At 44.1% G+C, this 26,544-nt stretch overlaps 1 protein-coding gene across 1 annotated transcript in view; it reads right to left on the minus strand.

Annotated features, from left to right (window-relative positions):
• Positions 1-26,544, minus strand: part of nek11 (NIMA-related kinase 11) — a 292,196-nt gene that overhangs the window by 111,982 nt on the left and 153,670 nt on the right. The window contains exons 10-11 of the mRNA XM_060850033.1: positions 24,907-25,000; positions 7,323-7,494 (exon numbers count right to left, since the gene is read on the minus strand). Coding sequence (XP_060706016.1) covers positions 7,323-7,494; positions 24,907-25,000 — 266 coding nt within the window. The remainder of the gene's footprint in view (positions 1-7,322; positions 7,495-24,906; positions 25,001-26,544) is intronic.

The raw sequence follows: 26,544 nt of genomic DNA on the forward strand, positions 1-26,544 counted from the left end.
AACTCCAGTGACAATGGGTTGTGATTGCTGGGTTCAATCCCAATTCAAAACCTGTGATTATTAGATTTGCGTGAGGTGAGAGAGTTTGAGGGATGTGGAGTGATGGCAGATATTTTGGAGTTGAGTTACAGATTGGCCACAATCTAAACAGAAAGTGCTGAAGAAACCTCAGAGGCCTGGCAGCAAAGCAGAGAAACAGAATTAGCGTCTTGAGTCCAAAATGACTTCCTCTGAGCCTTCTGATCTTCTTTGGCAGCCAGGAAATCAGCTTCCCAGCTCCTTCATGTCTCTGAGCCACTTTGTTGTGGAAGGACGATTGGGAACCATTGGCAAAGCTGCCTGTTGGCATGCGGTAGGTAGTCATCATAGCTTAGTGACAGCCTCACTGAGGCCAATTCAGGGAAGAACAACCTGAAGAAATGTTTTTTCAGACTTGAGACATTAACTCTGTTTCTCTCTCCACAGTTGCTGCCAGATTTGCTGGGTTTCTCCAGCACTTACTTGTTTTGTATTGCCACCGCACTCTACTTTTATTTCAGCCACGATCTAGGTAGGTGGCAACAGAGGTTCACAGAGCTGAGTGGCCTATTCCTGTCCTCCTGGTGTCTGTAAAGGATGTCAGCTAGAGGTGATGAAAACCTTCATATTTGTCATTAGATGAGTACAGATGAAGGATATCCCAACCAACTTGGTCCATTCACTCAATAAACCTGAGGTTCTCCTCCTCATTGCATCAAGCTATTGTTTTTTAAGGGATTCCTGGATGTTCCGTTTTTAATTATCAATGTTTGCTTTAAGAGGCTTGGGAGTTGAGGTGCACAAATCTTTAAAATGTCACAATCAGAAGTAGAAAATAATCCAAAATGTTAATGGAAAGCTGGCCTTTATACCTAGAGGAGAGGAGAACAAGGATGCTGAGGTTATGCTGCAATTATACAAAACCATGGTTAGGGCCCACTTGGAGCACCTTGAGCAGATCTGAGCACCACACCTGCGAAGGATATATTGGCCTTGGAGGGAGTACTATGGAGGTTTGGCATCAGGGGTTAAGTTATGAAGAGACATTATATAAATTAGGCCTGTTTTCTCTAGAATTTAGAAGGTTAAGAGGTGATCTGATCAAAGTCTTCAAGATATTAACAGGAAAAGACAGGGTAGATAAAGATAAACTAATTCCACTGCTTGAGAATTCTAGAACTAAGAATATAGTCTGTGAGTTAGGGCCAGGCTGTTCAGGAGAGATGTTTGGAAACATTTCACCACTCAAAGGATGTACAGATTTGGAACTCTCTTCCACAAATGACAGTGGATGCTGGATCAGTTGTTAATTTGAAATCTGAGACACATAAATTTTTATTAAGGAAAAGTATTAAACGATATGGGCCAAAGGCAGCTGTATGGAGTTAGGCAACAGAATAGCCATAGTGTCATTGAATGGTGAATCAGTCTTGAGGGATAAATGGATCAGTGGTGCTGGAAGAGCACAGCAGTTCAGGCAGCATCCAACGAGCAGCGAAACTGACGTTTCGGGCAAAAGCCTTTTTACCTTGAGGGATAAATGGCCTACTCCTATTCAAATGTATTCCTAGAAGTGTTAATCATGCTTCATGCAAAGACCTTCCAGATATAATTCCTAAATTTGTCTTTTCCCAGTTTGAATTTGTGGCCCTTTGCTCTACTCTCTTGATTTAACTGATAAACATTCTCTAGGTTTGGTATGTTTGCTGTCTTGTACACCTCCTATAAGATCATCTCAGGCATATCCAGTCCATACTGAAAAGACTGTGCCTTTCCTTTGAACTCCAATGCCAGATATCATGTTCTGTGCCTGTAAAAAGTGAGGTCTGCAGATGCTGGAGATCAGAGCTGAAAATGTGTTGCTGGTTAAAGCGCAGCAGGTCAGGCAGCATCCAAGGGCTTGTGCCCGAAACGTCGAATTTCCTGTTCCTTGGATGCTGCCTGATCATGTTCTGTGCCTCCGGTCTACACTGTCTTCAAAGGCTTAAGTATTTATTTTGTGCCTTGGAGTTCAGAATGATGGTTCAGATAGCCTCTGGTCGGACCAGAAATGATTACGTAGAAAGATCAGCATAAAGCATAGCAGAACCAGTGGTGAGTAAATGCTTTCTATAGACCTGGGTACATCTTACCAAGTGCAGTGAGGACCATATTCCAATGAGATTGTTTTATAGAGTTTCTAAAGCTGAGAGCCAGGATTCACAGGTTGGAGCATATCAGACACAGACATATTGCAATGGAAGCATATTCTTTAAACCAATGCTGAACAGACAGGTACAGTGCATACTTGAATACTGACTCATTCAGCCCTGCCCTCTGGGCTGAGTATGTTCATTTAGTGTTGGTTAGAGTGCTCAAGCTGAAATGAAGTGGGACAGACTCAATCCTGCATCCACTGGGAACTGGGCTGCTGCATAAAATTACTTTCTATTCTGTTTAAATTGGCAATCTCTTTCAAAGACCAAGAATTGTTAGTGCATGAAATGAGCAGAAAAAGATCACACCTGGTGCCTAAATAATGCTGGTTTAAAACACATTTCTTTACATAAAGGAAGGTATATCTAACACTGGTGTTCAATGTGGACATTATTTTAACTCCTAAACCCACCCCAGGATGGGTGGGGCAGATGGGTGAATGGGCAAAGTAAGAGATGGATTTTAGCCCACCTAGAAATGTCAGAGGGCAGATAATTAGCATGCTGTCCAGACACAGGTCCAGAAGTAAAACATTTTTGGGTCTTTTGACTGTTCAGTGCTGGTTGTGTGGCAACTAAAGCATAACACGAGTGGATGGAGCATATGAATGACTTTATGGCCATGACTTAGTACCGAGAGGATCAGGAGCACTGTCACCCATCCTCGCACCATCAAACAGCCTCTCCCAACCCGGGATTCATCCTAACCCAGATTACCAAGCATTGCAGCAATCCTATCAACAACTGTCCAATGTGTAATCCCACTGCCTTTCCACTTACTGGCTATGACCCAGTCACCGTAACTGACAGCAGCCTCTCAGTCTAGTTACCTGTACTAACCAGAAATGACCCAATAAATTGGAATGCTCTCCAGGTTTTGGGACACTTCCTCAAAAGGCAATGGGTGTGAAGTCTTTGAAAATTTTAAGGCAAAGTAGATAGATTCCTGCTAGGCACGGGTGTGACCATAAGGCACAGAAGCCGAAATTAGGCTATTTGGCCCATTGAGTCTGATCCACCATTCAATCATAGCTGAGAAGCTTTTTCAACCCCATTCTTCCACTTTCTCCCCATGACCTCCGATCCCCTTGACAATCAAGAACCTACTAAAACTATAAGACATAGGAGTGTGAGGAAAGGTTATTGAGTACAGGTGTAGTCAGGTCAGCCATGAGCTTATTGAATGGGAGTACGGGCTAGAGGGGCTGAGTGGCCTGCTTCTACTCCAAATACTTCTGAAAATTGAATCTTGTTCTTAAACCGAGCAAGACTCTGTGAAACCTTCCCACTGTAATCTAACAGCTCCCCCCACACTCCACCTCCCACTATCAAACCTAATGCCCAAATCCCAAAAGTATAATATTATTTAGTCCTTGAAATGACGTTTGATACATCTACCTGGCAAAATCTGAACCTGTTCTGTAAACAAGTGGAAGAAAGGGTTAAGATAGTGCGAGCTGAAAATGTGTTGCTGGAAAAGCGCGGCAGGTCAGGCAGCATCCAAGGAACAGGAGAATCGACGTTTCGGGCATGAGCCCTTCTTCAGGAATGAGGAAAGTGTACCAAGCGGGCTGAGATAAAAGGTAGGGAGGAGGGACTTGGAGGAGGGGCGTTGGAAATGAGATAGGTGGAAGGAGGTTAAGGTGAGGGTGATAGGCCGGAGTGGGGGTGGGGACGGAGAGGTCAGGAAGAAGATTGCAGGTTAGGAAGGTAGTGCTGAGTTTGAGGGTTGGGACTGAGACAAGGTGGGGGGAGGGGAAATGAGGAAACTGGAGAAATCTGAGTTCATCCCTTTTGGTTGGAGGGTTCCTAGGTGGAAGATGAGATGCTCTTCCTCCAGCCATCGTGTTGCTATGGTCTGGCAATGGAAGAGTCCAAGGACCTGAATGTCCTTGGTGGAGTGGGAGAGGGAGTTGAAGTTTTGAGCCATGGGGTGGTTGGGTTGGTTGGTCCGGGTGTCCCAGAGGTGTTCTCTGAAACGTTCCGCAAGTAGGCGGCCTGTCTCCCCAATATAGAGGAGGCCTCATCGGGTGCAGAGGATGCAGTAAATGATGTGTGTGGAGGTGCAGGTGAATTTGTGGCAGATATGGAAGGATCCCTTGGGGCCTTGGAGAGAAGTAAGGGGGGAGGTGTGGGCGCAAGTTTTGAATTTCTTGCGGTTGCAGGTGAAGGTGCCAGGAGTGGAGGTTGGGTTGGTGGGGGGTGTGGACCTGACGAGGGAGTCACGGAGGGAATGGTCTTTTCAGAACGCTGATAGGGGAGGGGAGGGAATACATCCCTGGTGTTGGGGTCTGTTTGGAGGTGGCGAAAATGACGACGGATGATACGATGTATATGGAGGTTAGTGGGGTGGTAGGTGAGGACCAGTAGGGTTAAGATAGTGCGACACTAGGACCCAGCCACATTGCAGTGTTTGATACCCTTTGAAGTTCTGATTTCAGTGATAGTGAATGTTTGTAACATGCGTCTCTGGAAGAAGGAAGCTCATGAATTCAGGTCGCTATGCTCATGGCCTCTTCCAAAGATGCTGTTTCACAAAACCAGTGACTTCCAAACCTTTTTGGTTGAAGGTGGAAGCCTGGGAATAATAGGATTATTTGTCAGTCACAACATCACATTTAAAGAACATCAACAGCATGTTGTGAGAGTCAAACAAAGAGAGAGATTGCAGTACAATGTGTATAAAGAAGAAAAGATAGAAAGTTTGCAGATTAACAAAACAGTTGAAAGAAAGGAACAATGAATGAAGCTAAAATCAGATACACAGAACCGTGATGTGTGTAACTCATTTGAGATTAATCTTGTAGGAAAATCCTTCACTAGTGCACACAACTACTGTGAACTCGATACTCGAGTGGTCTGAGCTGTGCAGAGGATGGCAGGTTTAAGCAAGTGGACACCACACACAATAATTTGCAAGGTAGAAGGCTATTTTAGTTGCCAGACTGTCCTGTAGTTCAGTGGCAAATTCACTTACAAAACACACAACTGACTCTGATGTGGAGTTTTACCAGAGCCATTTTCACATTGGAAACCTACTGCGTTGAAGGAATATGTCCAAATAGCAGATTTTACAAAAAGCAGCATCTCTCTCCCAGAGTGTCTTGGAGCAATTGACAATTCAGGTAAAAATTACATCCACTGAGAAGAATTACTCTCAAGTTTCTGCTCACTAATTTACATATTGGCTGATTAATATCTGAACTCACACAATCAAGCGACATTTAGAAACATGATTTTTGATCTCAGAAACCCTCCTCGGTTTATTAAGAGTGATATAATGGTGTGGTTTGATTAGGAAAACTGAGAATTAAGTATCCATAATTCACCATCTGTGAGTTTTAAATAACTGAAATAACTAGCTGAAAATGATAGCACCACTTTCCTCATTTGATTGGAGAAGTCAGTTTTCTTAGCCACAAATTAAACACTATGGAATACATACCTTGTAAATGTATTAACTGTACTTTGTTTTTCTTTATTCACTCACAGGATGAGGAGTCTGTTTATATTTAATCATTGAAATTAGCTGAAACTTGAAGCCCTGATCTTTGGTATTGGTTTAACTGAGGAGCAACCAGGGAGCAGAAGAGTCCACATTTTGGGCATAAGCCCTTCATCAGCCCTTCCTGATGAAAGACTTATGCCTGAAATGTCGACTCTTCTGCTCCTCAGTTGCTGCCTGACCTGCTGTGCTTTCCCAGCATCTGACTCTCCAGCATCTGGAGTCCTCACTCTCTCCTTTAACTTACTGGGACAAACAATGGAACTCATGGGGTTTATTTCTCCACACACTTGTATTATTCTTTCATGACATTGTGGGTATCACTGACATGGCCAGTATTAGATGTTCACCCCTAAAACCCCTGGAGCTGAGCAGCTTGCTAAATCATTTCAGAAGACAGTTAAAAGTCAACCATGTCATTGTGGGTCTGGAGTCACATGTAGGCCAGACCAGGTAAGGATGGCAGATTTCCTTCCCTAAAGGGCACCAGATGTGTTCTTATGACAATCAGTGAGACTAGCTTTATATTCTAGTTTCGCTAATTAAATTTAAGAATCTATATCCTTTGATTCACTGAATGGGCAATGATCTGGCTACCTCCATCGATTGATGGTTATTTAGAATGAGCTGGAAGGAAGCAGAATCTCTCTAGCAATCTTGAGAATGTGTCTATTTGCTGAGATGCAAATAAAGAGGTCCTACAGAAACACCTTGGACTCAAGAAGCTATGCTTTGGAGAATAATTAGAGTTGGAGCCCATTAGCATGCTCAAATGCAGTGGCACACCAGTACCAGGAGATGACCTTCTGCAATTGGGCACAGTGTTTGCAGCACATACCATCTACAGGATGCACTGCAGCAACTTGCCAGGGTATGCTTGGCAACATCTCCAAATATCTGTGACCTCCACCACCTAGAAACTCTGGGTAACCCTGGCATAGACACAGATCACTTTCCTTCACCATATTGCATTAAAATCCTGGAAATCCAATCTCCCAGCATCAAGTACTGTCACCCACATGGACTGCGATGTGACAGGGTCATCGACCTCTCCCTTTCTAAACCCCTCTCAGTCAGTCACAACAGATACATTTCAATTCATATTTTGGCATGCATTTGCCACACTTCAGTTAAACTCAGTAAACAGATCAAAAATGAAGGAGAGTTAATTCCAAAGATTTCTTGATTGATGGACAGTGGAATTTTATTCCATGTTAAACCTCAGCAAGAGTGCCAAAAACTTGCACTATAGGAATCAATGATATTTCACCCTAAAACCTGGAGCAATCAACAATGGGGCACACTGGCTCCCAGTACCCGAAAGTTTCAATGAGAATATTCTAATTTTCATCATCAATCCTTTATAGTCTCGCTCCATGCTGCCATTGTGATTGGGTTCAGTACACACTTAGATTCTTGAACAAATGTCCTACTGTAGTTCCATCGGCTTTCCACATCATTGCTGGGTGAAGATAATGTAACTATTTTTCCTTTATCATCTCAACTTAGTCTGAAAAACCCGCACCCCAACAATCTTAGGTCGCATTTACTACCTCTTATCCTGTAATGGCACTAAGCGGCCTAATGTACGTTTTAAATGAAACAGGTATACATGCAATTGTTCAACATAATCTTACCATAGTCTGCTGGCTCAGACATACACAGTCGATCTGAAGCTACCTCCCCTCTGGGATCTGCCTGGCCAAGTGATCGGAAATCTTCTGCACTCACTGGTTGGGTCTGATTCGCATGTGGTGGACTTATCTCGCTGCACTCCTAATTTAAGATAGACACAAATGAGCTTTCAAATAAATGCTACTTTATAAAAAATAAAGATAAAAAAGGATCCTTTAAACTTAGGCTTGAATATATTCCACTCTGATGACAGAAATGTTGCCACAATCATATGGAATATCTCTTCGATAACTTGACGGAAACAGTGGATATGATATGAATGTCCAGTACCCATTAACTGCACACATTAAGAGTAAGGATGTCATGTGGCAGTTATACAGGGCCTTGGTGAGGCCACACCTTGAGTATTGCATGCTGTTTTGGTCTTTTATTCTGAGGAAGGACATGCTTGCTATTGAGGGAGTTCAACGAAGGTTCACCAGACTGATTCCCGGGATGGCAGTACTGACATATGAGGAAAGACTGGATCGAGTGGGCGTGTACTTGCTAGAATTTAGAGGAATTGGGTGTGGTTTCATAGAAACATATAAAATCCTGATGGGACTGGACTTGCTAGTTGCAGGAAGAGTGTTCCCAATGTTGGGGAAGTCTAGAACAAGGGGTCACAATCTAAGAATAAGGAAGTCATTCAGGACTGAGATGAGGAAGACTTTCTTCACTGAGAGAGTTGCAAGCCTGTGCAAAACTCTCCCATATGAAGTTGTTGGGGCCAATTTATTAGATATATTCAATAGGGAGCTGAACGTGGCCCTTGCAGTTAAAGGGATCACAGGGTCTGGGAAGGGGGGGGGGGGGGGGGAATGGTTTACAAAGATTGCATGATTAGCCATGAGCATATTGAATAATGGTGCAGGCTCGAAGGGCTGAATGGCCTACTTCTGCATCAATTTTCTATGTTTCTACGATTCTAATCTACTTTGGAGACCTTGTAGGTCAGCAAAACATTGAAACAAAAATCATCAGCACTTCACTCTTTCATGAATAAATTTTGACAATCATTCAATGTACTTATACCTCCCATTTACTGTGACATTTGGAGGAGGCTGGAGATGGAGGAGATAGGTCCATGTTGGGCTAATGGCTCAATGCTTTCCCATCTCTGGGTAATCTTGGCTGGCATAAGATTATACCACCATTGGCAAGTTGTATTATATATAATACAAGGCTGACTTAGGAAGGGAGAGAACTAAACAGGGATCTTTACAACATTGCATTGGCCCCTCTCCTGGGGCTTGTTGCTTTCTCCATGGCAATGCGTCGTCCAACCAGAGTCAACGAATCTCTTCTCCTGTTGTATGAATTGCTGGGCATTTAAAATTTGGCGTTTGTCCTGAGTGAGTGCAAAATGAACAAGTTCAGGACCACATTTGTTTTGCAGCAGTGTATACCTTTGCTTTTTTTCCTGTAATGCACTCTGTTGTAGTTAATAGGGTATGGAAATTCTAGCCGTGAAAGAGAATTGAATAAATGCATGAAGGAGCTAAATTGTATGATCATGGTAAAAGAGCTAAAGAATGGGACTATCTGAATTGTCTTCTAAAGGGGTACCACAGACCTGATAGACAGAATAGACTCATAGTGCACTATATCATTTTGTATTGAGTGTGTGATGCTGGAAAAGCACAGTCAATCAGGCAGTATCTGAGGAGCAGGAGAATCAACATTTCGGGCAAGAGTGCTTCATCAGGAATGAGGTCTCACATTCTCCTTTCTCATTTTGTAGCCTTGTCAGTTGATTATTTATGTTTCCATTTATCTTCATCCAAATCCTGGGTTCAGGTGTGATGTACGCTAACCCAAAGCAAAAAACTGCTGTTTAAAACTACCCTGAGAGTGCACAGTTTCGGATGAAATCCATCGCATTGAAACTAGATAAAGTTGGTTTTGTTTTCCCAAAAGTTCTCCCTCTAGCCCAAGATAGGCAACGCTTCCAACCTCAATTTAACTTCTTACAAATCTGAATCCAAGCTTCCATGCATATTACTTCATAATGAACGTTAGAAACTTTCTGACCTCTTACTAATCCCTCTCTCTCAGATCCAAGCAGACTACAAACATCGTCGGTGTTCGCCAGCATATTCCAGGAAAACCTGATATTTACAATGGCTGCCTTTGCACCCTTCCCTGTGACAATGTAAATCGTGTGAGCCTTGTATTCAGGTAGAAATGTTAATTAGTTATCTTTGAGAGAAGAGCTTTTTATCTTGGAACTAAACAGGCAGTTTAAGCATAACTGTTGGCAACCCAATATTCTCCACACTTTTCTGGGTCTATGGAGACTTATTGTTTCTATTGTTGAATGTTATGGATCAGGCTAAACCCCCTCAAAATTTTAAGAAGGTCAATCAAACTGTTGCTCTTTTTTATTCTAAAGGCAGATGTAAAGTTTATATACCAGGAGTGAAGCAGCTGGTCAAACCACTCAGCTTTAAGCAAAACAGAATTTATTTACATACTATGGTTGAAATACAAACAAAATAAAACAGAATTTGGAATAACAACTATTTGAAAACCCAAGTGACACGATATCGGCTAATGAAGGAGCTGTTCTAATCCCCGCAACCTCCCAGAAACACATCCCTTGGCAAATGATAAATTCAAACACAGGTTCTTACAGGCAGGAGAATTGCAGAGAGGAGAGTCAGGCAAGAAACATCTGTTGAAGCATGGAACCTTTTTTCACAGTAACAGGGGCGGCACGGTGGCACAGTGGTTAGCACTGCTGCCTCACAGCACCTGAGACCCGGGTTCAATTCCCGACTCAGGTGACTGACTGTGTGGAGTTTGCACGTTCTCCCCGTGTCTGCGTGGGTTTCCTCCGGGTGCTCCGGTTTCCTCCCACAGTCCAAAGATGTGCGGGTCAGGTGAATTGGCCATGCTAAATTGCCCGTAGTGTTAGGTAAGGGGTAAATGTAGGGGTATGGGTGGGTTTCGCTTCGGCGGGTCGGTGTGGACTTGTTGGGCCGAAGGGCCTGTTTCCACACTGTAAGTCTAATCAAATCTAATCAGTTTCTCTGCTGCCAGCTGTTTCTGACTGCCTGCTAAAACAAACCAAACTAGAAAAACAACCTGAGCTGGGAGAACTGGCCACTCCCCTGCCTTTGTTTAAGTAGCCATCCAGGCAGATCACACCTCTGCCTTTACAATCCCTCTTGAAAAACAATGACAAAATAACCTTGTTAAAGGGGCAACATCGTCACACTAACATGCAACTGTAGCAAAAATTTCAAAGATTCAAAAGTTTCTGAGTAAATGACTTTTCTTTATCTCGATGCTAAAAGGATACTTTTAAATTGTGATCCCTGGATCTAGACTCCTCATCCAGGGGAAACATTCTTACCTGCATCTAAAACAAAAACAGAAGTTGCTGGAAAAGCTCAGCAGGTCTAGCAGCATCTGTGGAGAGAAATCAAAGTTAACCCTTTGGGTCAAGTATCCATTCCTCAGAACTTAGCTGCATCCACCCTGTCTATCCCTTTAAATATTTTGGAGGCTTCAATGAGATAATCTCTTGTTCTTTGAAACTCTAGAGAATACAGAGCCAATTTTGCCCATTTTTCTTTCATCGAATATTCCCATCATCCCGGGCCCAAGTCTGGTGAACCGTTGTTGCTCAGTGAATGTAGCACCAGTCACTTTCTCCTGAGGCACACCCATCCATCGTCCTCTGGCTGTCTTCACTGCAGCCTTCACACAAGAGTTATAGCTTTACCCGCAGATTATCACCTTTTCTCCAACCTCCCTTCCCCCAAAGGTTTCATTTGCTCTGGAATCATACCCTTGGATTTTAATCACTCTGTCACAGTTGGCCATGCTTTAAGCTGCCTTGTCCCTAAACTGTGGAGTTCACTCTCTGAATTCTTCCATCTCTCTTTCCTCATCTTAACATGCCCCAGCCTCATTCCTGATGAAGGGCTCCTGCCCAAAATGTCAATTTTCCTGCTCCTCGGATGCTGTCTGACCTGCTGTGCTTTCCCAGCACCACTCTAATCTTGACTCTGATCTCCAGTATCTGCAGTCCTCACTTTTGCCTATGCTCCATAAGACACCTATTTAACCAAGTTTTTGATAACATCTCTTCAAATACCTCAATGGAAGGTTTGATTCAAACTTTACTCCAGCACTTTGGGTCGCTTTTCTACTTTAAGGGTGCTATGTGAATGTAAGCCGTTGTTGATTGATATCTATCATGTCTACAAACTGACAGGTCTGCACAGCACCAAAACAAATAACACACACACAAACATACACACATATACACCAAAACTAGGAGCAGGGAGTAGGTCATTTGGCCCTTTTAGCCTGCTCCACCACTCAGTAAGGTCATAGCTGATCCTCTATTTCAACACCATGTTCCTACTTCCTCTCCAGACCCTTGGTGACTATAATATGTAACCATTTATCAATCCCTTTCTTGAACATACTCTGTGACCCTCCCCCAACTTGGCCTTCACAGTCTTCTGTGGTATTGAATTCCACAAGCTCACCATTCTCTGAGTGAAGAACTGATTCCTCAACTCAGTCCTAAATAGCCATCCCATATCCGCAACTGTGATTCGCTGACCAGGAAAACCATCCTGGCTGCACTTAGTCTGTCCAGCCCTGTTAGGGTTGTAAACCTTTCAATCAGATCCCCGTTAATTCCTTAAATCTCTACAGAACACATAATGGGCCATCGTGGAATTCAGTAAGATCCTGAGTTGTCATGTAATTGAATAAGGTAAATTTGATTTTAATCAATCAAATCGTAATTTTGTCTATCTGTGGAAACAGTTAGTCTGAGGACATGCTAGTCATTGAGCTGAGTTTGTTGGAACAGGCAGTGTAACTTTGATGAGCCACCTTTGGAACAATTCAGAATAAATACAAAACCGAAAGTGCTGGAGAAACTCAGCAGGTCGGGCAGCATCTGTGGAAAGAGAAAGCAAAGCAATGTTTCAAATCCAGTATAATTCTGCTTCAGAAATGAGGACAGAGGTGGAACAGATGGGAAGTTAGAGGGTGAGGCAGATTGGGGATCAAAAGGTGCCACAGAACATAAGGTAAAAGGGAAGCAAACTCACAGAATCCATCCAGTGTGGAAGCAGACCATTCAGCCCATCAACTTCACATTGACCCTCTGAAGAGCATTTCACCAGACGCACACTACCCCTGTATTTCCCATGACTAACCTATATATCTTTGGACTGTGGGAGGAAACCAAAACACCTGGAGGAAACCCACACAGACACAAGGAGAACATGCAAACTACGCACAGACAGTGCCCAAGGGTGGAATTGAACCCAGGTCCCTGATACTGTGAGGCAGCAGTGCTAACAACTGAGACATTCTACTGGCTGTAGAGAAGTGACAAAGCATTGATCCAGAGTAGCTGTTGGTCACAGAATAAAAGTCAGATCTGACTGAAAACAGAAGGATGAAAAGAAGATGCAGACGGTGAAAAAACATGGTTTCTGATCTAATGCTGTTGAATTCAGTGTTGATTCTAGGACCATTTTGCTTTGATTAATAATGAGTTGCCTTTTAATACTGCTTTGTTTTGAAGAGGTAATAGCACCATCAGGTGGGAGAAAAGCAGAGAATCCTGTCAAAAACAGAAATGGCTGGAGAAACTCAGCATTTGTGAGGAGAAACCGGGTTAACATTTCGGGTCCAGTGACACCCTTCTTCAGAACTGATTGTAACAAAGAAACACTTGGTAAAAGTGCTGAAGCTGGGGGGGAGTAAACAACAAGTGGAGATGAAGCCGAGAGAAACCGAAAACAGTGATTGGGCAGATGAAGGAGTGGGTAAAGGTCAGTCTGGGAGAATCAATACTCCCAGCCATTGGTAGTTGACAATGGTTGTCTATGGCAGCAAGGCCTGGTATTTTGGGGTTGGGAGAAGAACAGGGGAGAAGGTGCTCAGGCCCTAAACTTTCAAACTCGATACTGAGTCCTAAAGGCTGCAGGACCCCCCAAGTGGAAAATGAGGTGCTGTTCTTCCAGTTTGCACTGAGCTTTGCTGGAGCACTGCAGCAAGCCCATGGCAGAGATGTTGGCCAGGGAGCAGGGTGGGGTGTTGAAGTGGCAGGACGCTCAGGGTCATTTTTGCAGACAAAACTCAGGTGTTATGTCACCCCACTGCTCAGCTGGCGTTCCGTCTCCCCAATGTAGTGAAGACCATTTCGTGAGCAGTGAATGCGGAGGCTGGGTTGAGTGGAGTGCAGGTAAAGGACTGTTTCACCTGGAAGGTGTGCCTGAGGCCTTGGTTGGTGAGGAGGGAGGAAGTAAATGGGCAGGTGTTACACTTTCTGTGAGGGCAGGGGAAGGTACGGGGAGGCTGTGGGGTGGGTATGGATGAGGAGTAAACCAGGGTGTCCCGGAGGGAAAGGTCCTTGGGGAGGCTGACAAGGGAGGGGATGGGAATCCGGTTGTGGCATCCCACTGGAGATGGCAGCTAAATGATCCTCTGGATATGGATACTGGAGGGTGGTAAGGACCATGGGAACCAACAGCTGTTGTGGAGGTAAGAGTAGGGGATGAGGGCCAAAGATTGGGAGTTGATTTGGACCTGGCTGAGGACCCTGACAACCATGATGATGGGGAATCCTTGATTGAGGAAAAAGATGGACATTTCAGAGGTTTCCTTGTAAAAGTTGGCACCATCAGAACCGATGTGATGGAGACCAAGGAACTTAGAGAATGGAATACAGTCTTTACAAAAAGGAGGGCGTAAGGATGCATAGTAACTATGAAGGTCGATGGGTTTGTCATGGATATTGCTGACTAGCCTATCCCCAGAAACGGAAACAGAGACGTCAAGGAAGGGAAAAGAGGAGTCAGAAATTCCTATCACCAGAGAGCATTGTCAGGAGGATTTTGGGTGAGAGATCCTGGGGTTAAAATCCTCTTTTCCCCAAGCACCCTGAACCTGAGTTGGCACAAATGACACCATGATGATTTTCATCATCTACATCATTCAGAGGTAAACACCAACATATGGAAAATGGTCCACATTGACCAGGAGTTCACCAACAGTGTGGAAGAGGAGGGTTGGGTGTGAGGTTGGGGAGGGGAGTAATTTGGGAGCTGGCTGGAAGAGAATATTCATTGACATTGTGCTCAACAAAAGATCCATTTACACATCCACTTTGGGGTGGTAGCTGACAATGACCTGGATCTCAGTTTGTGAATGAACGCACTCACACGTACATTGGAGCTCAGTGGTTGTGGTTGGACTAATTTTGGTTTCGGATTGAAGATGGTGGAGATTGAACTATGAGTAATTTACTGAGCGGTCCCCAATGATGCTCCTGGCCCAGGTCCCAGACACCCTCAACCTCCAACCTGAGTACAGTGGACCTCCTAGAAGCCTAGGCCACAGTTAATGAGCCTTGATGTACCCAATGCTGGTCCCTGGCTAGGATCCTGGTGAGGTGCAATGCTGAAATGATGATACATTCCCCCTTTGACCCAGTCTTCACCAAGATAAGATTTATCCAGTAGTCTGTCTTCCTGTATGATTCAAAGATTGAGACAACTCATAACAGGCACTATGAGAAGCACCAGCCCCTTCACACCTGATGGAAGGAAAGGTGCTCCAACAACATCGTTGCCTGGACCAAAATGTCCATCAGTGAACCACTCAAACCCAACACAGCTAGGCATGACATGTCATTCTAATACCTCATGCCAGACAGTGGACTCACAGCCCAGTCATGACAGGAGGTCTCCAGACATTGGAACCCTTTCGGAAAGTCCCTCCCAACAGCCTTGAAGTGGTCAAACAACCCGCACGGACTACCACCTACCAAAATGGAGAAGTCTCCTTCGGAAAAGCACCAAACCCAGGAACATGTTGACATGATGTCAGAAGGAGAGCACAAACCTCTAAAAATCCTATCACCACCAATCCTCCCACCCCGCACCCCTCCCTCCCCGACCCTTCATACACCATTTGGCCCTCATGTAGTCCACACTGATCGTGCAATGGGGACTTAGTCAGCCACCTCTGAACCCATCAAGGTGAAGAGGAAGTGAACACCCTCATCGCTGAGGGACTGCCTAAGATGGAGAACAAGTACCAAACAGGCTGACAAAATTGAGGCCCAAGAAGGAGCACATCCCAGTTTCCCTCTTCTACGAAATTCCAAAATGTTTGCAACAGAATTCCAAAGGAGAGAATCCTTTTAGCTGAAAAACTTCGGAGCACAATTTACTGCTTAAATAGAAAGAGGCGATCATTCCTTTACATTAACATAAACTGATTATCTTATTTCATCAAGCCCTGAGAAACTATTAAGGACAAAAGAACACCAACTGTGAACAGATAAGACAAATTAGCACCACGATAACTATCTAATTTGGCCTCCTCTCAAGTGCTCAGTAAACATTCATAAACGCTGCAACTGCGTCTCAACGACTGAATAAGCTTAAAAATTCTATTACTGCGAGAGAATCATAATTATTTTCCAGTGGTTTGTGATAATAGCAGGCAAATGTATCTGTGGAAACCACAAACTTGTCAGTCATGCTCATTAGCTTAGCACAGTGCTCTCTGAATAAGATATTGGAGTTTGAACCCCACTCTACAGCTTTGAGCCCATAATCCAGGCTGACATTTTGATGCAGTACTGAGGGAATGCAACACTTTAAGAAGGACTGATGTCTGTGTAAGACATTAAACCATGGCCCTGCTTCTCTCTCAGGTGGATGCAAAAGATTCCATTGCATTGTTTTGACGAAGAACACGGGAGTTAGCACCAATGCTCTAGTCAATGTTTGACCCTTGACCTACTTCACAAAAACTTCTCAAATCTTCTGGTTTCTGGACCATTGCAGATCAGTCTTACGATTGGACATGCATGTCAGGAGCTAGCAGAGTGAGCTGTGGAAGTGGTGGAGGCTGGTACAATTACAACATCTAAAAGGCATCTGGATAGGGACATGAATTGGAAGAGTTCAGAGGGATATGGGCCAATGGGACAAGATTCACATAGGATATCTGGTCGGCATGGATGAGTTGGACTGAAGGGTCTGTTTCCATGCTGTATATGCTCTTCATGGGAATTGGCTGAGAGGTTTGACCTTCAGATTGAAATTCCCCTGGAAGCCTCTATGAAAGTCTCCAACTCTGCCCTTGAGATAGAGACTTGGGATTTTCTGAATTATTTATCTGACCCTGGAAATATGATCATGGTGAAGCCACCCAACTACCATCCAGACCATTCAAATACCAGACCAATTCCTGAAATTGGCAGGACTGATGTATAAAGAAAGAGTGAATTGGTTAGGACTATATTCACTGGAGTTTAGAAGAATTAGAAGGTATTTCATAGAAATGTAGAAAATTCTAACAGGACTAGACAGGGTAAACACAGGAAGGATGTTTCCAATGACCAGGGCATCGAGAACCAGGGCTCATAGTCTAAGGTTACTGGGTAGGCCATTTAGGACTGAGATGAGGAGAAATGTCTTCACCCAGACAGTGGAAAGCCAGTGGAATTCACTGTCATAGAAAGTAGTTGAGGTCAAAATATTGAACAGTTTCAAGAAGAAGTTAGTTATAATTCTTAGGTGCAAAGGGATTGGAGAGTAGGGAGAGAAAGCAGAACTCAAAGGGTCTTTTTCTATGTCTTTATGAAGGGCAGAATGGCCTACTCCTGTTTCTATTTTCAATGCCTCTGTGCAATGTTAGACAGAAAAGTTCAGGCTTAATCCCTAACCACCGACCCCTCTACCCTTCTCCAGTCACCTGTACTGTCTCCTCAACTCTCGCCTCTAACACTGAGTACCCTCCCATCCACCATCAACGACTCCAACCCAATCACATAAAGGTGGTGGACAGGAAGGCAGAACTTCACCTCTTCTTCCTCAGGCGGCTTAGAGAATTCAGCAATGTCCTTGAACTCCGACACTCCAACCTGTAATTGAACTGGACCCCATAAACAAACCACTCAGATACAGAACCGGAAATACCAACAGAGGCACGTAAATACCAGGCAGGACAGAGCACCAATACCTTATCAGAGACATGCTAATCATGTCACCTAGAGTGGTGACAAAACGTTTGCAGAAAAACACATCAGCTCAGCGAATGAATCCATGACACCTTCCATTATTGGTTGATGACTACTACCATGACAAATCAAGTCAGAGTAATTCCTACTCAGATAGTCTCTCGCCAACAGTTACTTTCAGTCTAAAAGTCTCATGATGAGATGGAGAGCAGAGAAGGAGAGAAATGGAAACAAAGCCTGGTTCTCACTTCCTCAGAGGACATCATGCCCTCCTCCCCCCACCGTCCCTCCGCACTGAAGGATCTAGGTCAGGAATTGGCCTGTTCACTTTGAGGTGGCTCCATGCTCCCTCACTCACAGGCCTAATGGTCTGGCTACAGACCAAACTACAGCAATACACACCATGAACAAACAAATCCTCAAACTGAGGTACATCTGCTCCAAGACAAAAGGTGCAACAGGTTCAAGAGGTTAAAGGACCTTCCCCTGTTGATCAGGAGAAGTGTTGAACACTTCTGCTGCTGTGTTCAACAAAAGGACTCGATAGTGATGTCAGAGCAAGGAAGAACAAATTGTTGAATCGATCCCCTCAGGAGTCAATGCCATGGTCCTCAATTTTTCTACTTTGCATCAGAGTTGAGCTAAATATAAAGTCATTACAGTACAGAAGGAGTCCAATCAGCCCATGAAGTCCATGCTGCTTCTCTGCAGAGCAAATCAGTCTTATTTCCCTGCTGTGCCTCTGTCATCCTGCAAGTTTATTTCCTTCAATTCCCCATCCTTCTGAAATCACCAATACCTCTGCTTCCACAACTTTCATACTCAGTGAGTTCTTCCTCAAATTCCCCTCTCTCTCTCTCTCTCTCTATCTTTCCCAAAATGTCCTTGCGCATATTGCACAGAGTGGGTCAGGGCCTGAGGTGGGGTGCAGGACCACTCCATGTTGGCTTGGAATAGCAATCTGTGCCCCAACACCTGTTTGTGGCACACTCTTGGACACATTACCAGATGCCTGTATGTCCCCACATTCACAAACCTGATGGTCTGATATGAATGCTGTAAGCAATAATAAGTAACTTAGCCATGCGTCAGCTGCCTGAGCTTTGGTGTAAACCCAACAAGGTTCAGAAACAAGAATGTGTTCAGATTTTCCCCAAAGTCGAACAGAGGTCAGAACCACACGGTGGGGAAAACAGTCATCCAGCAGTGACGTTCGCCAAACTGTCCACTGGATGACCAGAGGGCAGGTTCATCATCCAATTAACGGCACTGAGCAGGCTCTCAAAGCTAGTTGGCCTCTTACTGTCCATCAAGCATGGAAAGAGGAACAGTCTGCAGTTCAGGTAAAAGATAGAGAAAGAGAGAGAGAGAGAGAGAGGTCAAGGCAATAATAATGTATTAGGAGAAAGTGAGGACTGCAGATGCTGGAGATTAGAGCTGAAAATATGTTGCTGGAAAGGCGCAGCAGGTCAGGCAGCATCCAAGGAACAGGAGAATCGACGTTTCGGGCATGAGCCCTTCTTCAGGAAATAATAACGTATTACCCAATTAAACAGACGCAGAATATTCTGTACCAGAAATAAAAATTGCTGGAAAAGCTCAGCAGGTCTGGCAGCATCGTGGAGAGAAATCAGAGTTCCACTCTCGGATCTAGAGACCCTTCTTCAGAACTGAACGCCACAGAACATTGACTTTTCAGCAATTTCTGTTTTAGTTTCTGATTTCCAGCATCCGCATCTTTACAGAATATTCTGTAATGTGTGGACCTGATCTAAATCAGGAGGAATACAGGATGCAGTGAAATAAAATATTAAGCTGTTACGTATGACTATCAATTCTCTTTTTGTGTAGTTCCTGCCTGACAGCTGTTTGTGTCATGATAATCTAAGGCAAATTATGCAACATTCAAATCCAAACTTGCATTTTCCTGGAAACAACTTAATTCCACTCTAGCCATCAATGCTTTTGCATTCTGCGATATAAGTTGCTGATGGGCTGAGCTGTGTGTGGGAACAGAGATCAGCTGCCAGCTTCCTACATTTCACTTCAAAAATACTTCATTGGCCACAAATCTGTTTGCAATTACCTGAATTCCTGAAAAGCTCTACATACAAAAGTACAATGATTTCCTTCTTTGAAATGAGGCTCAAAGCATCAGAGATATATTTCTAACTAATCCAGCGTATTTTACAGAAGGTAGCCTAACGTATTTATCATCCAATTTATCCTAGTAGTGTAATCTGACATGAACATAGTCCCTCTGGTCGCTACAGCAAACCACATTCAAAAGGTTATAATTACAGCAATCTGTTTCTGTAAAGGAAATCAAAGGTATTCTAATAAATAAAAACAGACTGATTCACTCCATGCACCCCACTCAGACTATGATAGAAAGCATTTAAAGGGAACCACCTTGTGGGATACATAATTGCTTTTGTGTGATGATCCAGAACTTCCATCCCAAGCAAGTCAATACAAGTGAGGGTGGACTCTTTTCTCATTGACACTAGTCTCATCGATTTGTGTTGCAAATCCACTGTCCTCAATCATTTCTCAGGTTCTGAAGCAGCCTCTGACAACAGGAAATTCCCATCTTGTTCCCCTGGACTTATCAAGGGACAAGTTACTTTTGTGATTTGCTGGGAGACTGTTCTATAACGAAAAAAAATCCCCCAAAACTGTGGATGCTGGAAATCAGAAACAAAAACAGAAATTGTTGGAAAATCTCAGCAAGTCTGGTAGCATCTGTGGAGAGAAATCAGAGTTAGTGTTTCCGGTCCAGTGACCTCTCTTTAGAATGTTCTAAAGAAGTGTCACTGAAGCCAAAACATTAACTCTGATTTCTCTCCTCAGATGCCATCAGAAATGTTCTATAAAGTCCTGCATAATGATACAAAATAGTCAACGGACTATACGTAATACTCTGTGTTAGCGAGAGTGAGTAGTACTCTTCACTTGGAGCCAGAAGGCTGTTGGTTCAAGTCCCATTCTAGAGTAAAAGTCTAGATGGATGCTGCTGTGCAGGACTGAGGGGCTGCTGCATTGTTGTTGGTGTTGTTTGTTTGATGGGAATAAACCAAGTCCTAGTCTGAGGATGGATATTCCTGCTATTGAGGGAGTCCAGCGAAGGTTCACCAGGCTGATTTCTGGTTTGGCAGGACTGACATATGAGGAAAGACTGGATTGACTGGGCTTGTAGTCATTGGAATTTAGGAGAATGAGGGGAGATCTCATAGAAACAAATAAAATCTTGATGGGACTGGACAGGTTAGATGCAGGAAGAATGTTCCCGATGTTGGGGAACAAGGGGGTCACAGTTTAAGAGTAAGGAGTAAGCCTTTCAGGACTGGGATGAGGAAGAATTTCTTCATTCAGAGAGACGTGAACCTGTGGAATTCTCCCCTACAGCAAGCTGTTGGGGCCAGTTGATTAAATATATTCAAGAGGGAGCTGGACATGGCCCTTTCAGTTAAAGGGCTATGGAGAGAAAGCAGGAGTGGGATACTGAGATTGCATGATCAGCCATGATCATATTGAATAGTGGTGCAGGTTCGAAGGGCTGAATGGCCTACCCCATCTGCTGTTTTCTATGTTTCTATGTTGCAATTTTTCACCTGCTCTCCTCTAAACAATGATATGTGACTACTTTAAACAGCAGTAGTGTTTTTGTCCCAGTGTCCCTAGCCAATACATATCCCTTAACTAACCGCACAAACCAATTATTTGATAAGTACCACATAGCTGTTTGAGGGGATCTTGTTGTATGCAAATTTGGCATTTCCTGCATTACTTCAATGACAATGCTTCAAAATAATGTGATTGACTGAGAAACACTTTGAGGTATCTGTGTCGTGTAAATGCATATGTTTATCTTTTATTTTAACTACGTTGACTGGGAGTGTCACTCCCCGGCTCAAGTGTTCTAAGACACAAGTTCTGTGTCATGCAGTATGTGACGGTATGACTACAGGTTTGAGTCTCTGAAACCATGGAAGTGCTGTTGAAATGAATGAGTACAGAGGAGCTCTGGTAGTCTTTGGGCATCTCTTCAGTCCTGAAAATGCTGGAACAGAGCATCTTGCTTCGATGCCCCCATCGTGACTTATGTAAACAATGAGCTGAACACAGAATTAGGTGTCGTTCGCAACTCTGCAAATCACCGCATTTTTTAATGTGCTGGCTCTAAGTTCCTCAAAGATTTTCAAATGGGAGGAAATGGAAGGTGATCATTCATCAGCACCTTCAACACGTTTCCCCATTCAATGAAATCGTGAGTGACCTCTGGCTGCACATACTCTCCTTTGCCCCAGTGTTGGCGATCAACAATTTCAATTTCACACCTCACCTTAACAATGGACCCAGCATTTGTGGAATTGAGCTCCAACTTTTCATGGCCCTTTGTGTGAAGAAACATTTCCTTTAAGTGGATGTAATGCTGCCTGAGATGTGTGAAGTGGATCTAAGCGATTCGGGTTCCAGGTAAATAGAGAGTGGGCAGATTTAGATAAACCCAGAAGATTGGGATTGGGGTGTGCCATACTGGATATAAAATGTGTTAGACATTCTGAGGTCTGAGAAACTCCTGTTTTGAACAATGCTTGTGTGTCTGGTTAAGGTTTCAAATTTTCAGAGGGACGCTGGGGACAAAACTGACAGATCAAAAGACCTCTGGAAAAGAAGTTAAAAATCACACAACACCAGGTTATAGTCCAACCAGTTTAATTGGAAGCACTAACTTTCAGGTGGTTGATGAAGGAGCAGCGCTCTGAAAGCTAGTGCTTCCATCTAAACCTGTTGGACTATAACCTGGTGTTGTGTGATTTTTGACTTTGTACACCCCAGTCCAACACTGGCATCTCCACATCTGGAAAAAAAGGCATTTGCTCAAGGGAATATGTTTTGAGGAGCATCTTAAAGGGACAGAGATGTTCAATGAGGAAAGTCCAGAGGCTTGGATGCAAGCAGCTGAAAAGGGCTCTATGGAAGCATGGAAACAGAATATCAGAGCAGGAGTAGGCCATTCAGCCCTTCGAGCCTGCTCTACCACCTATCATGGTCATGGCGGATCGTCCAACTCAATCCCACTTTCTCCCCCTACTCTTTGATACCTTTAGCCCTAAGATTTATATTGAACTCCTTCATTCAATGTGTTGGCAGAGAATTCCACAGGCTCACCACTCACCTCACTCCAACCTTTTCTAAGAGGTTTGCATGGTCTGGGAAAGGACGGGTTGTGGGGAACTCCTTTTGCCTAGTGCCTATGGTTGCTGCAGTGCCCAAGAAGACACTTACCTCTGGACGTTCCTGGAGCCCTGCTCCAAAGCCCCACCTGCTGGCTTCCTGTAATGGCTCTTAGTCAATCATGGCAGCTCCCCCATTGTGACCTATCTTCACAAGATGGCCCTGGGGTGGGATGGAGCTGGGGAATTGGGATGACAGATGCATGGCCTGTTTATAGCTACTTTTTCCAAACGCACACACTCTCTCTCACATATACTGTACACACACACATATACACACACACTCTCTCTCTCACACACAAATATATATACACACACACACTCACACAAACACTCACTCCCTCACACACACACAGACATATATACACACACACTCATACACAAATACTCACTCTCTCACTTTCTCTCGCGCACGCACACTCTCACATACATACACACAAACACAACATGCACACACCCACAAACTCAGCATGCACATGTGCACACACACATATACATACACAATACACACATGTGCACACACACGTGTACATACACATGCACATACACACACAGGCTCACACACAAACACACACACACACACACACACACACAAAATCACCGCCCACCCCACCCCCACCCCCACCAATCATTCCTGGCCCTGAAAGACATGATCTTACTTTCAGAACAGTGAAGACCCATGGCTGGATTCTTCAGTAAAAGCTGGTTAAAGAGGAGAAGTGCTTGCGGTTTAGAGAAAGCCAAATGATTAGATTTTATCTAGCTGCATCGATGACTGAAGTGGACAGGGATGGGAGAATTGAGTACAAAATACATTGGCAGGTAGCTGGATCTGCCTATTAGGAAGTATTTGATTTCAAAGCATGTCACCATCTTCTGGCAAGTGGAAATTGCTATAATCCAGCACAAGACGGCAGAGCAACTCTTTGAAGAAGAGAGTATTTCCAATTTAGAGGCTCTGGCTGAATGAAAACAAACGAAATAGCAACTGAAGTAAGCCATTTGGCCCCTGAGGCCCACTCCACCATTCAGTAAAGTCATGGCTAGTCTGATGTGGCCTTACGTCCACCTTTCTGTTTGACCCTCCTGCTTGATGTGCTCCATAATGGGGTGGCATGGTGGTCCAGTGGTTAGCACTGCTGCCTCACAGTGCCTGGGACCTGGGTTCGATTGCACCCTTGGGTCTGTGTTGTACATTTCTCCTTGAGTTTCCTCCCACAGTCCCAAAGATGTGCAGGTTAGGTGGATTGGCTGCGCTAAAGTTTGTCCTATAGTGTCTAGGAATGTGTGGGTTAGCCATGGTAAAAATGCAGGGCTACAGGGACAAAGAGGGGTTGGATCTGGGTGGGATACTCTTGAAGGGTTGGTGAGATCTTGGTGGGCTAAATGGTCTGCTTTATACTGAGATTCTATGACAAACCTTGACTTCTTTGTACATCAATAATTTGTCTATCTCCCTCTTGAGGAAAAATTAAATTACCAAGTTTACACTTCCCTGGGGCTGGAATGCCTCTGGGAGAAGCAACTTCTCCCCAGCTCCATTGCAAATCGGGAGCTTCTTGTTTTAAACAGTGCTCCCTAGTTCCAGATTTCTCCACCGGGGGAAATGACCTGAGTACCCATCCTGCAAAGTCCACTCAGAACCTTACATGATTCTTTCAAGTGTTCCTCGAGGAATTTCCCAACCTTTTTCTTTCAAGTGGCCTCACGATTTCTTCACCTTTCCCCAGGAAGCTGCTTGACCTGAGGGAGACCCCAGGACACCCTGTGAAGGGGTTTACATCGTAACTGAGGCCATTTGGTGAAGTTTGCTGAGAGAAGCACTTCCAACTAGAGAAGCAGAGTTCACATTTTGAGCCCAGTATTTTCCTTCTTCAGAACTCTCGACTCAAGCCATTAACGCTGTTTCTCCAGCATTCTGTGCTTGTTTCAGATTTCCAGCATCTGCAGCATTTTCGTAGAATCATAAAAACATAGAGACCCGACAGTGTGCAAATAAATCCACACCGACCTTCCTAAGAGTATCCCACCCTGACCCGTTCCCCCTACCCTATTACTCTACATTTACTCCTGACTAGTGCAGCTAACCTACACATCCCTAAACACTATGGGCAAATTAACTTGGCCAATTCACCTAACCTTTTATTTTGCTTTTATTTGGGTAATTACTGAGCGAGGTGATACTGCTTTTGAAAGGTTCCTTCTCCAAAATACAAGGTATGTTTATTAATTTCGGATTTCCTACAAGCTTACCTGCAGGACGTTCACGCTGACTTGCTGGAAGTTGCGGAACCTCAGTTTCTGCCAGCGCTGATGATTCTCCTGATATTTCTGCTCAGCAAGTTGCCTTTCGGTGGGAGATACACAAACTCATGTTTATTACACTAGTCAACAAAGTCAGTGAAAATCAATAACACTTACACAGTTAACTAACTTTAGGTCATCCCAAACATTGGTCTCCAGGCTCTTACTCAAACCAAGTCTCAATTCCCCATCACCTGTGTAGTCTCTGACCAAAAAGGGCTCTGGGCTAAGAAATGCCTCAATTTTGAAATTCTCCATCTTGCTCTCGAATCTCTCCCTGACCTAACCCCCTCCCTATGACTGCAGCTTCCTCCAGCCTCACAATCCTCCAAAACCAACACTCCTCCAATGCTAACCTCTTGAGTATTCCTGATTTCAATCGCTTCACCTGTGGTGGCTGTGCCTCAAGCTTCTGAGCTCAAAGCCTCCCTCTCTAAACCTCATGGTGTTTCCACCTCACTTTCTGTATGGGCCTGCAAGACCATAACCTGCACCCCGTTGATGTTTATCCATGTAACGGTAGCTCAAGCAGATATGATCTGTTGAGTTGGCCATCCTGACAATGACAAGCTTATAAATGGAAACAATCCCCAGATGGGTTTTGAAGACTTCAAATGTAGTAGGTGTGATTGAGGCTTTTCTATTGTGGGATTGGTTCAAGGGACAGAGATGGGTGATACATTGTCTTGGAAATAAGTGAGGCTTTCCTGCTTTAAGACTGTCCTTAAAACCCACCTCTTTGACCAAGCGTTTGGTGGCATTTTTTAATAACAACTTATGTGACTCAATGTAAACTGTATTTCATAAAACTTTTGTGGTGTATTTTTTATTCCACCTGTTGGATGTGGATGTCACTGGTCAGTCCAGCATTTATTGTCCGTCCCTAGTTTTGCTTGAGAAGGGGGGGGGGGGTTGGTGAGCTGTCTTCCTGAATTGTTGCAGCCCCCTTGTTGTGGGTAGACCCACAATGCTCTTAGGGAGGGAATTACAGGATTTTGACTCAACAACAGTGAAGGAACAGTGGTATGTTTCCATGTCAGAATGGTGAGTGGCTACGAGGGGAACTTGTAGGTGGTGGTGTTCCCATGTACCTGCTGCCCTTGTCGTTCTAGATGGAAGTGGTTGTGGGTTTGGAAGGTGATGACTGAGGATCCTCGGTGAATTTCTGCAGTGTGTCTTGTAGATGGTATGCACTGCAGGTAGTGAGAGACAATGGCAAAGGAAATGGATGCTTGTGGCTGTGTTGCAATCAAATAAGCTGCTTTGCCCTGGATGTTATCAAGCTTCTTGAGTCTTGGAATGCTCTATTCCATGGCTTTCCAAAGTGCAGGTCAGAACTGCAAATGGAGTCACGGCCTGTAATTTAGGGGGACCAAGTCTTAAAACAGCAAAACCATCTGTGGAGGTCTAAATGAGTTATAATAACTGTACTCCCACTGCAGCACCCGACACTACTCTCACAGTTCTCACTGAGGGGTGGAATTAAATTCCAATCTGAAATGTGCAGTAGGAAATGCATTGGGAAGCTATGTTGAGGGTACTACAAAAATGCAGGGTGCTGTTATTGCAAATCTAGTGATTATTGTG

Source organism: Hemiscyllium ocellatum, chromosome 34 (assembly GCF_020745735.1).
Source record: "Hemiscyllium ocellatum isolate sHemOce1 chromosome 34, sHemOce1.pat.X.cur, whole genome shotgun sequence".
Classification (NCBI taxonomy): domain Eukaryota; kingdom Metazoa; phylum Chordata; class Chondrichthyes; order Orectolobiformes; family Hemiscylliidae; genus Hemiscyllium; species Hemiscyllium ocellatum.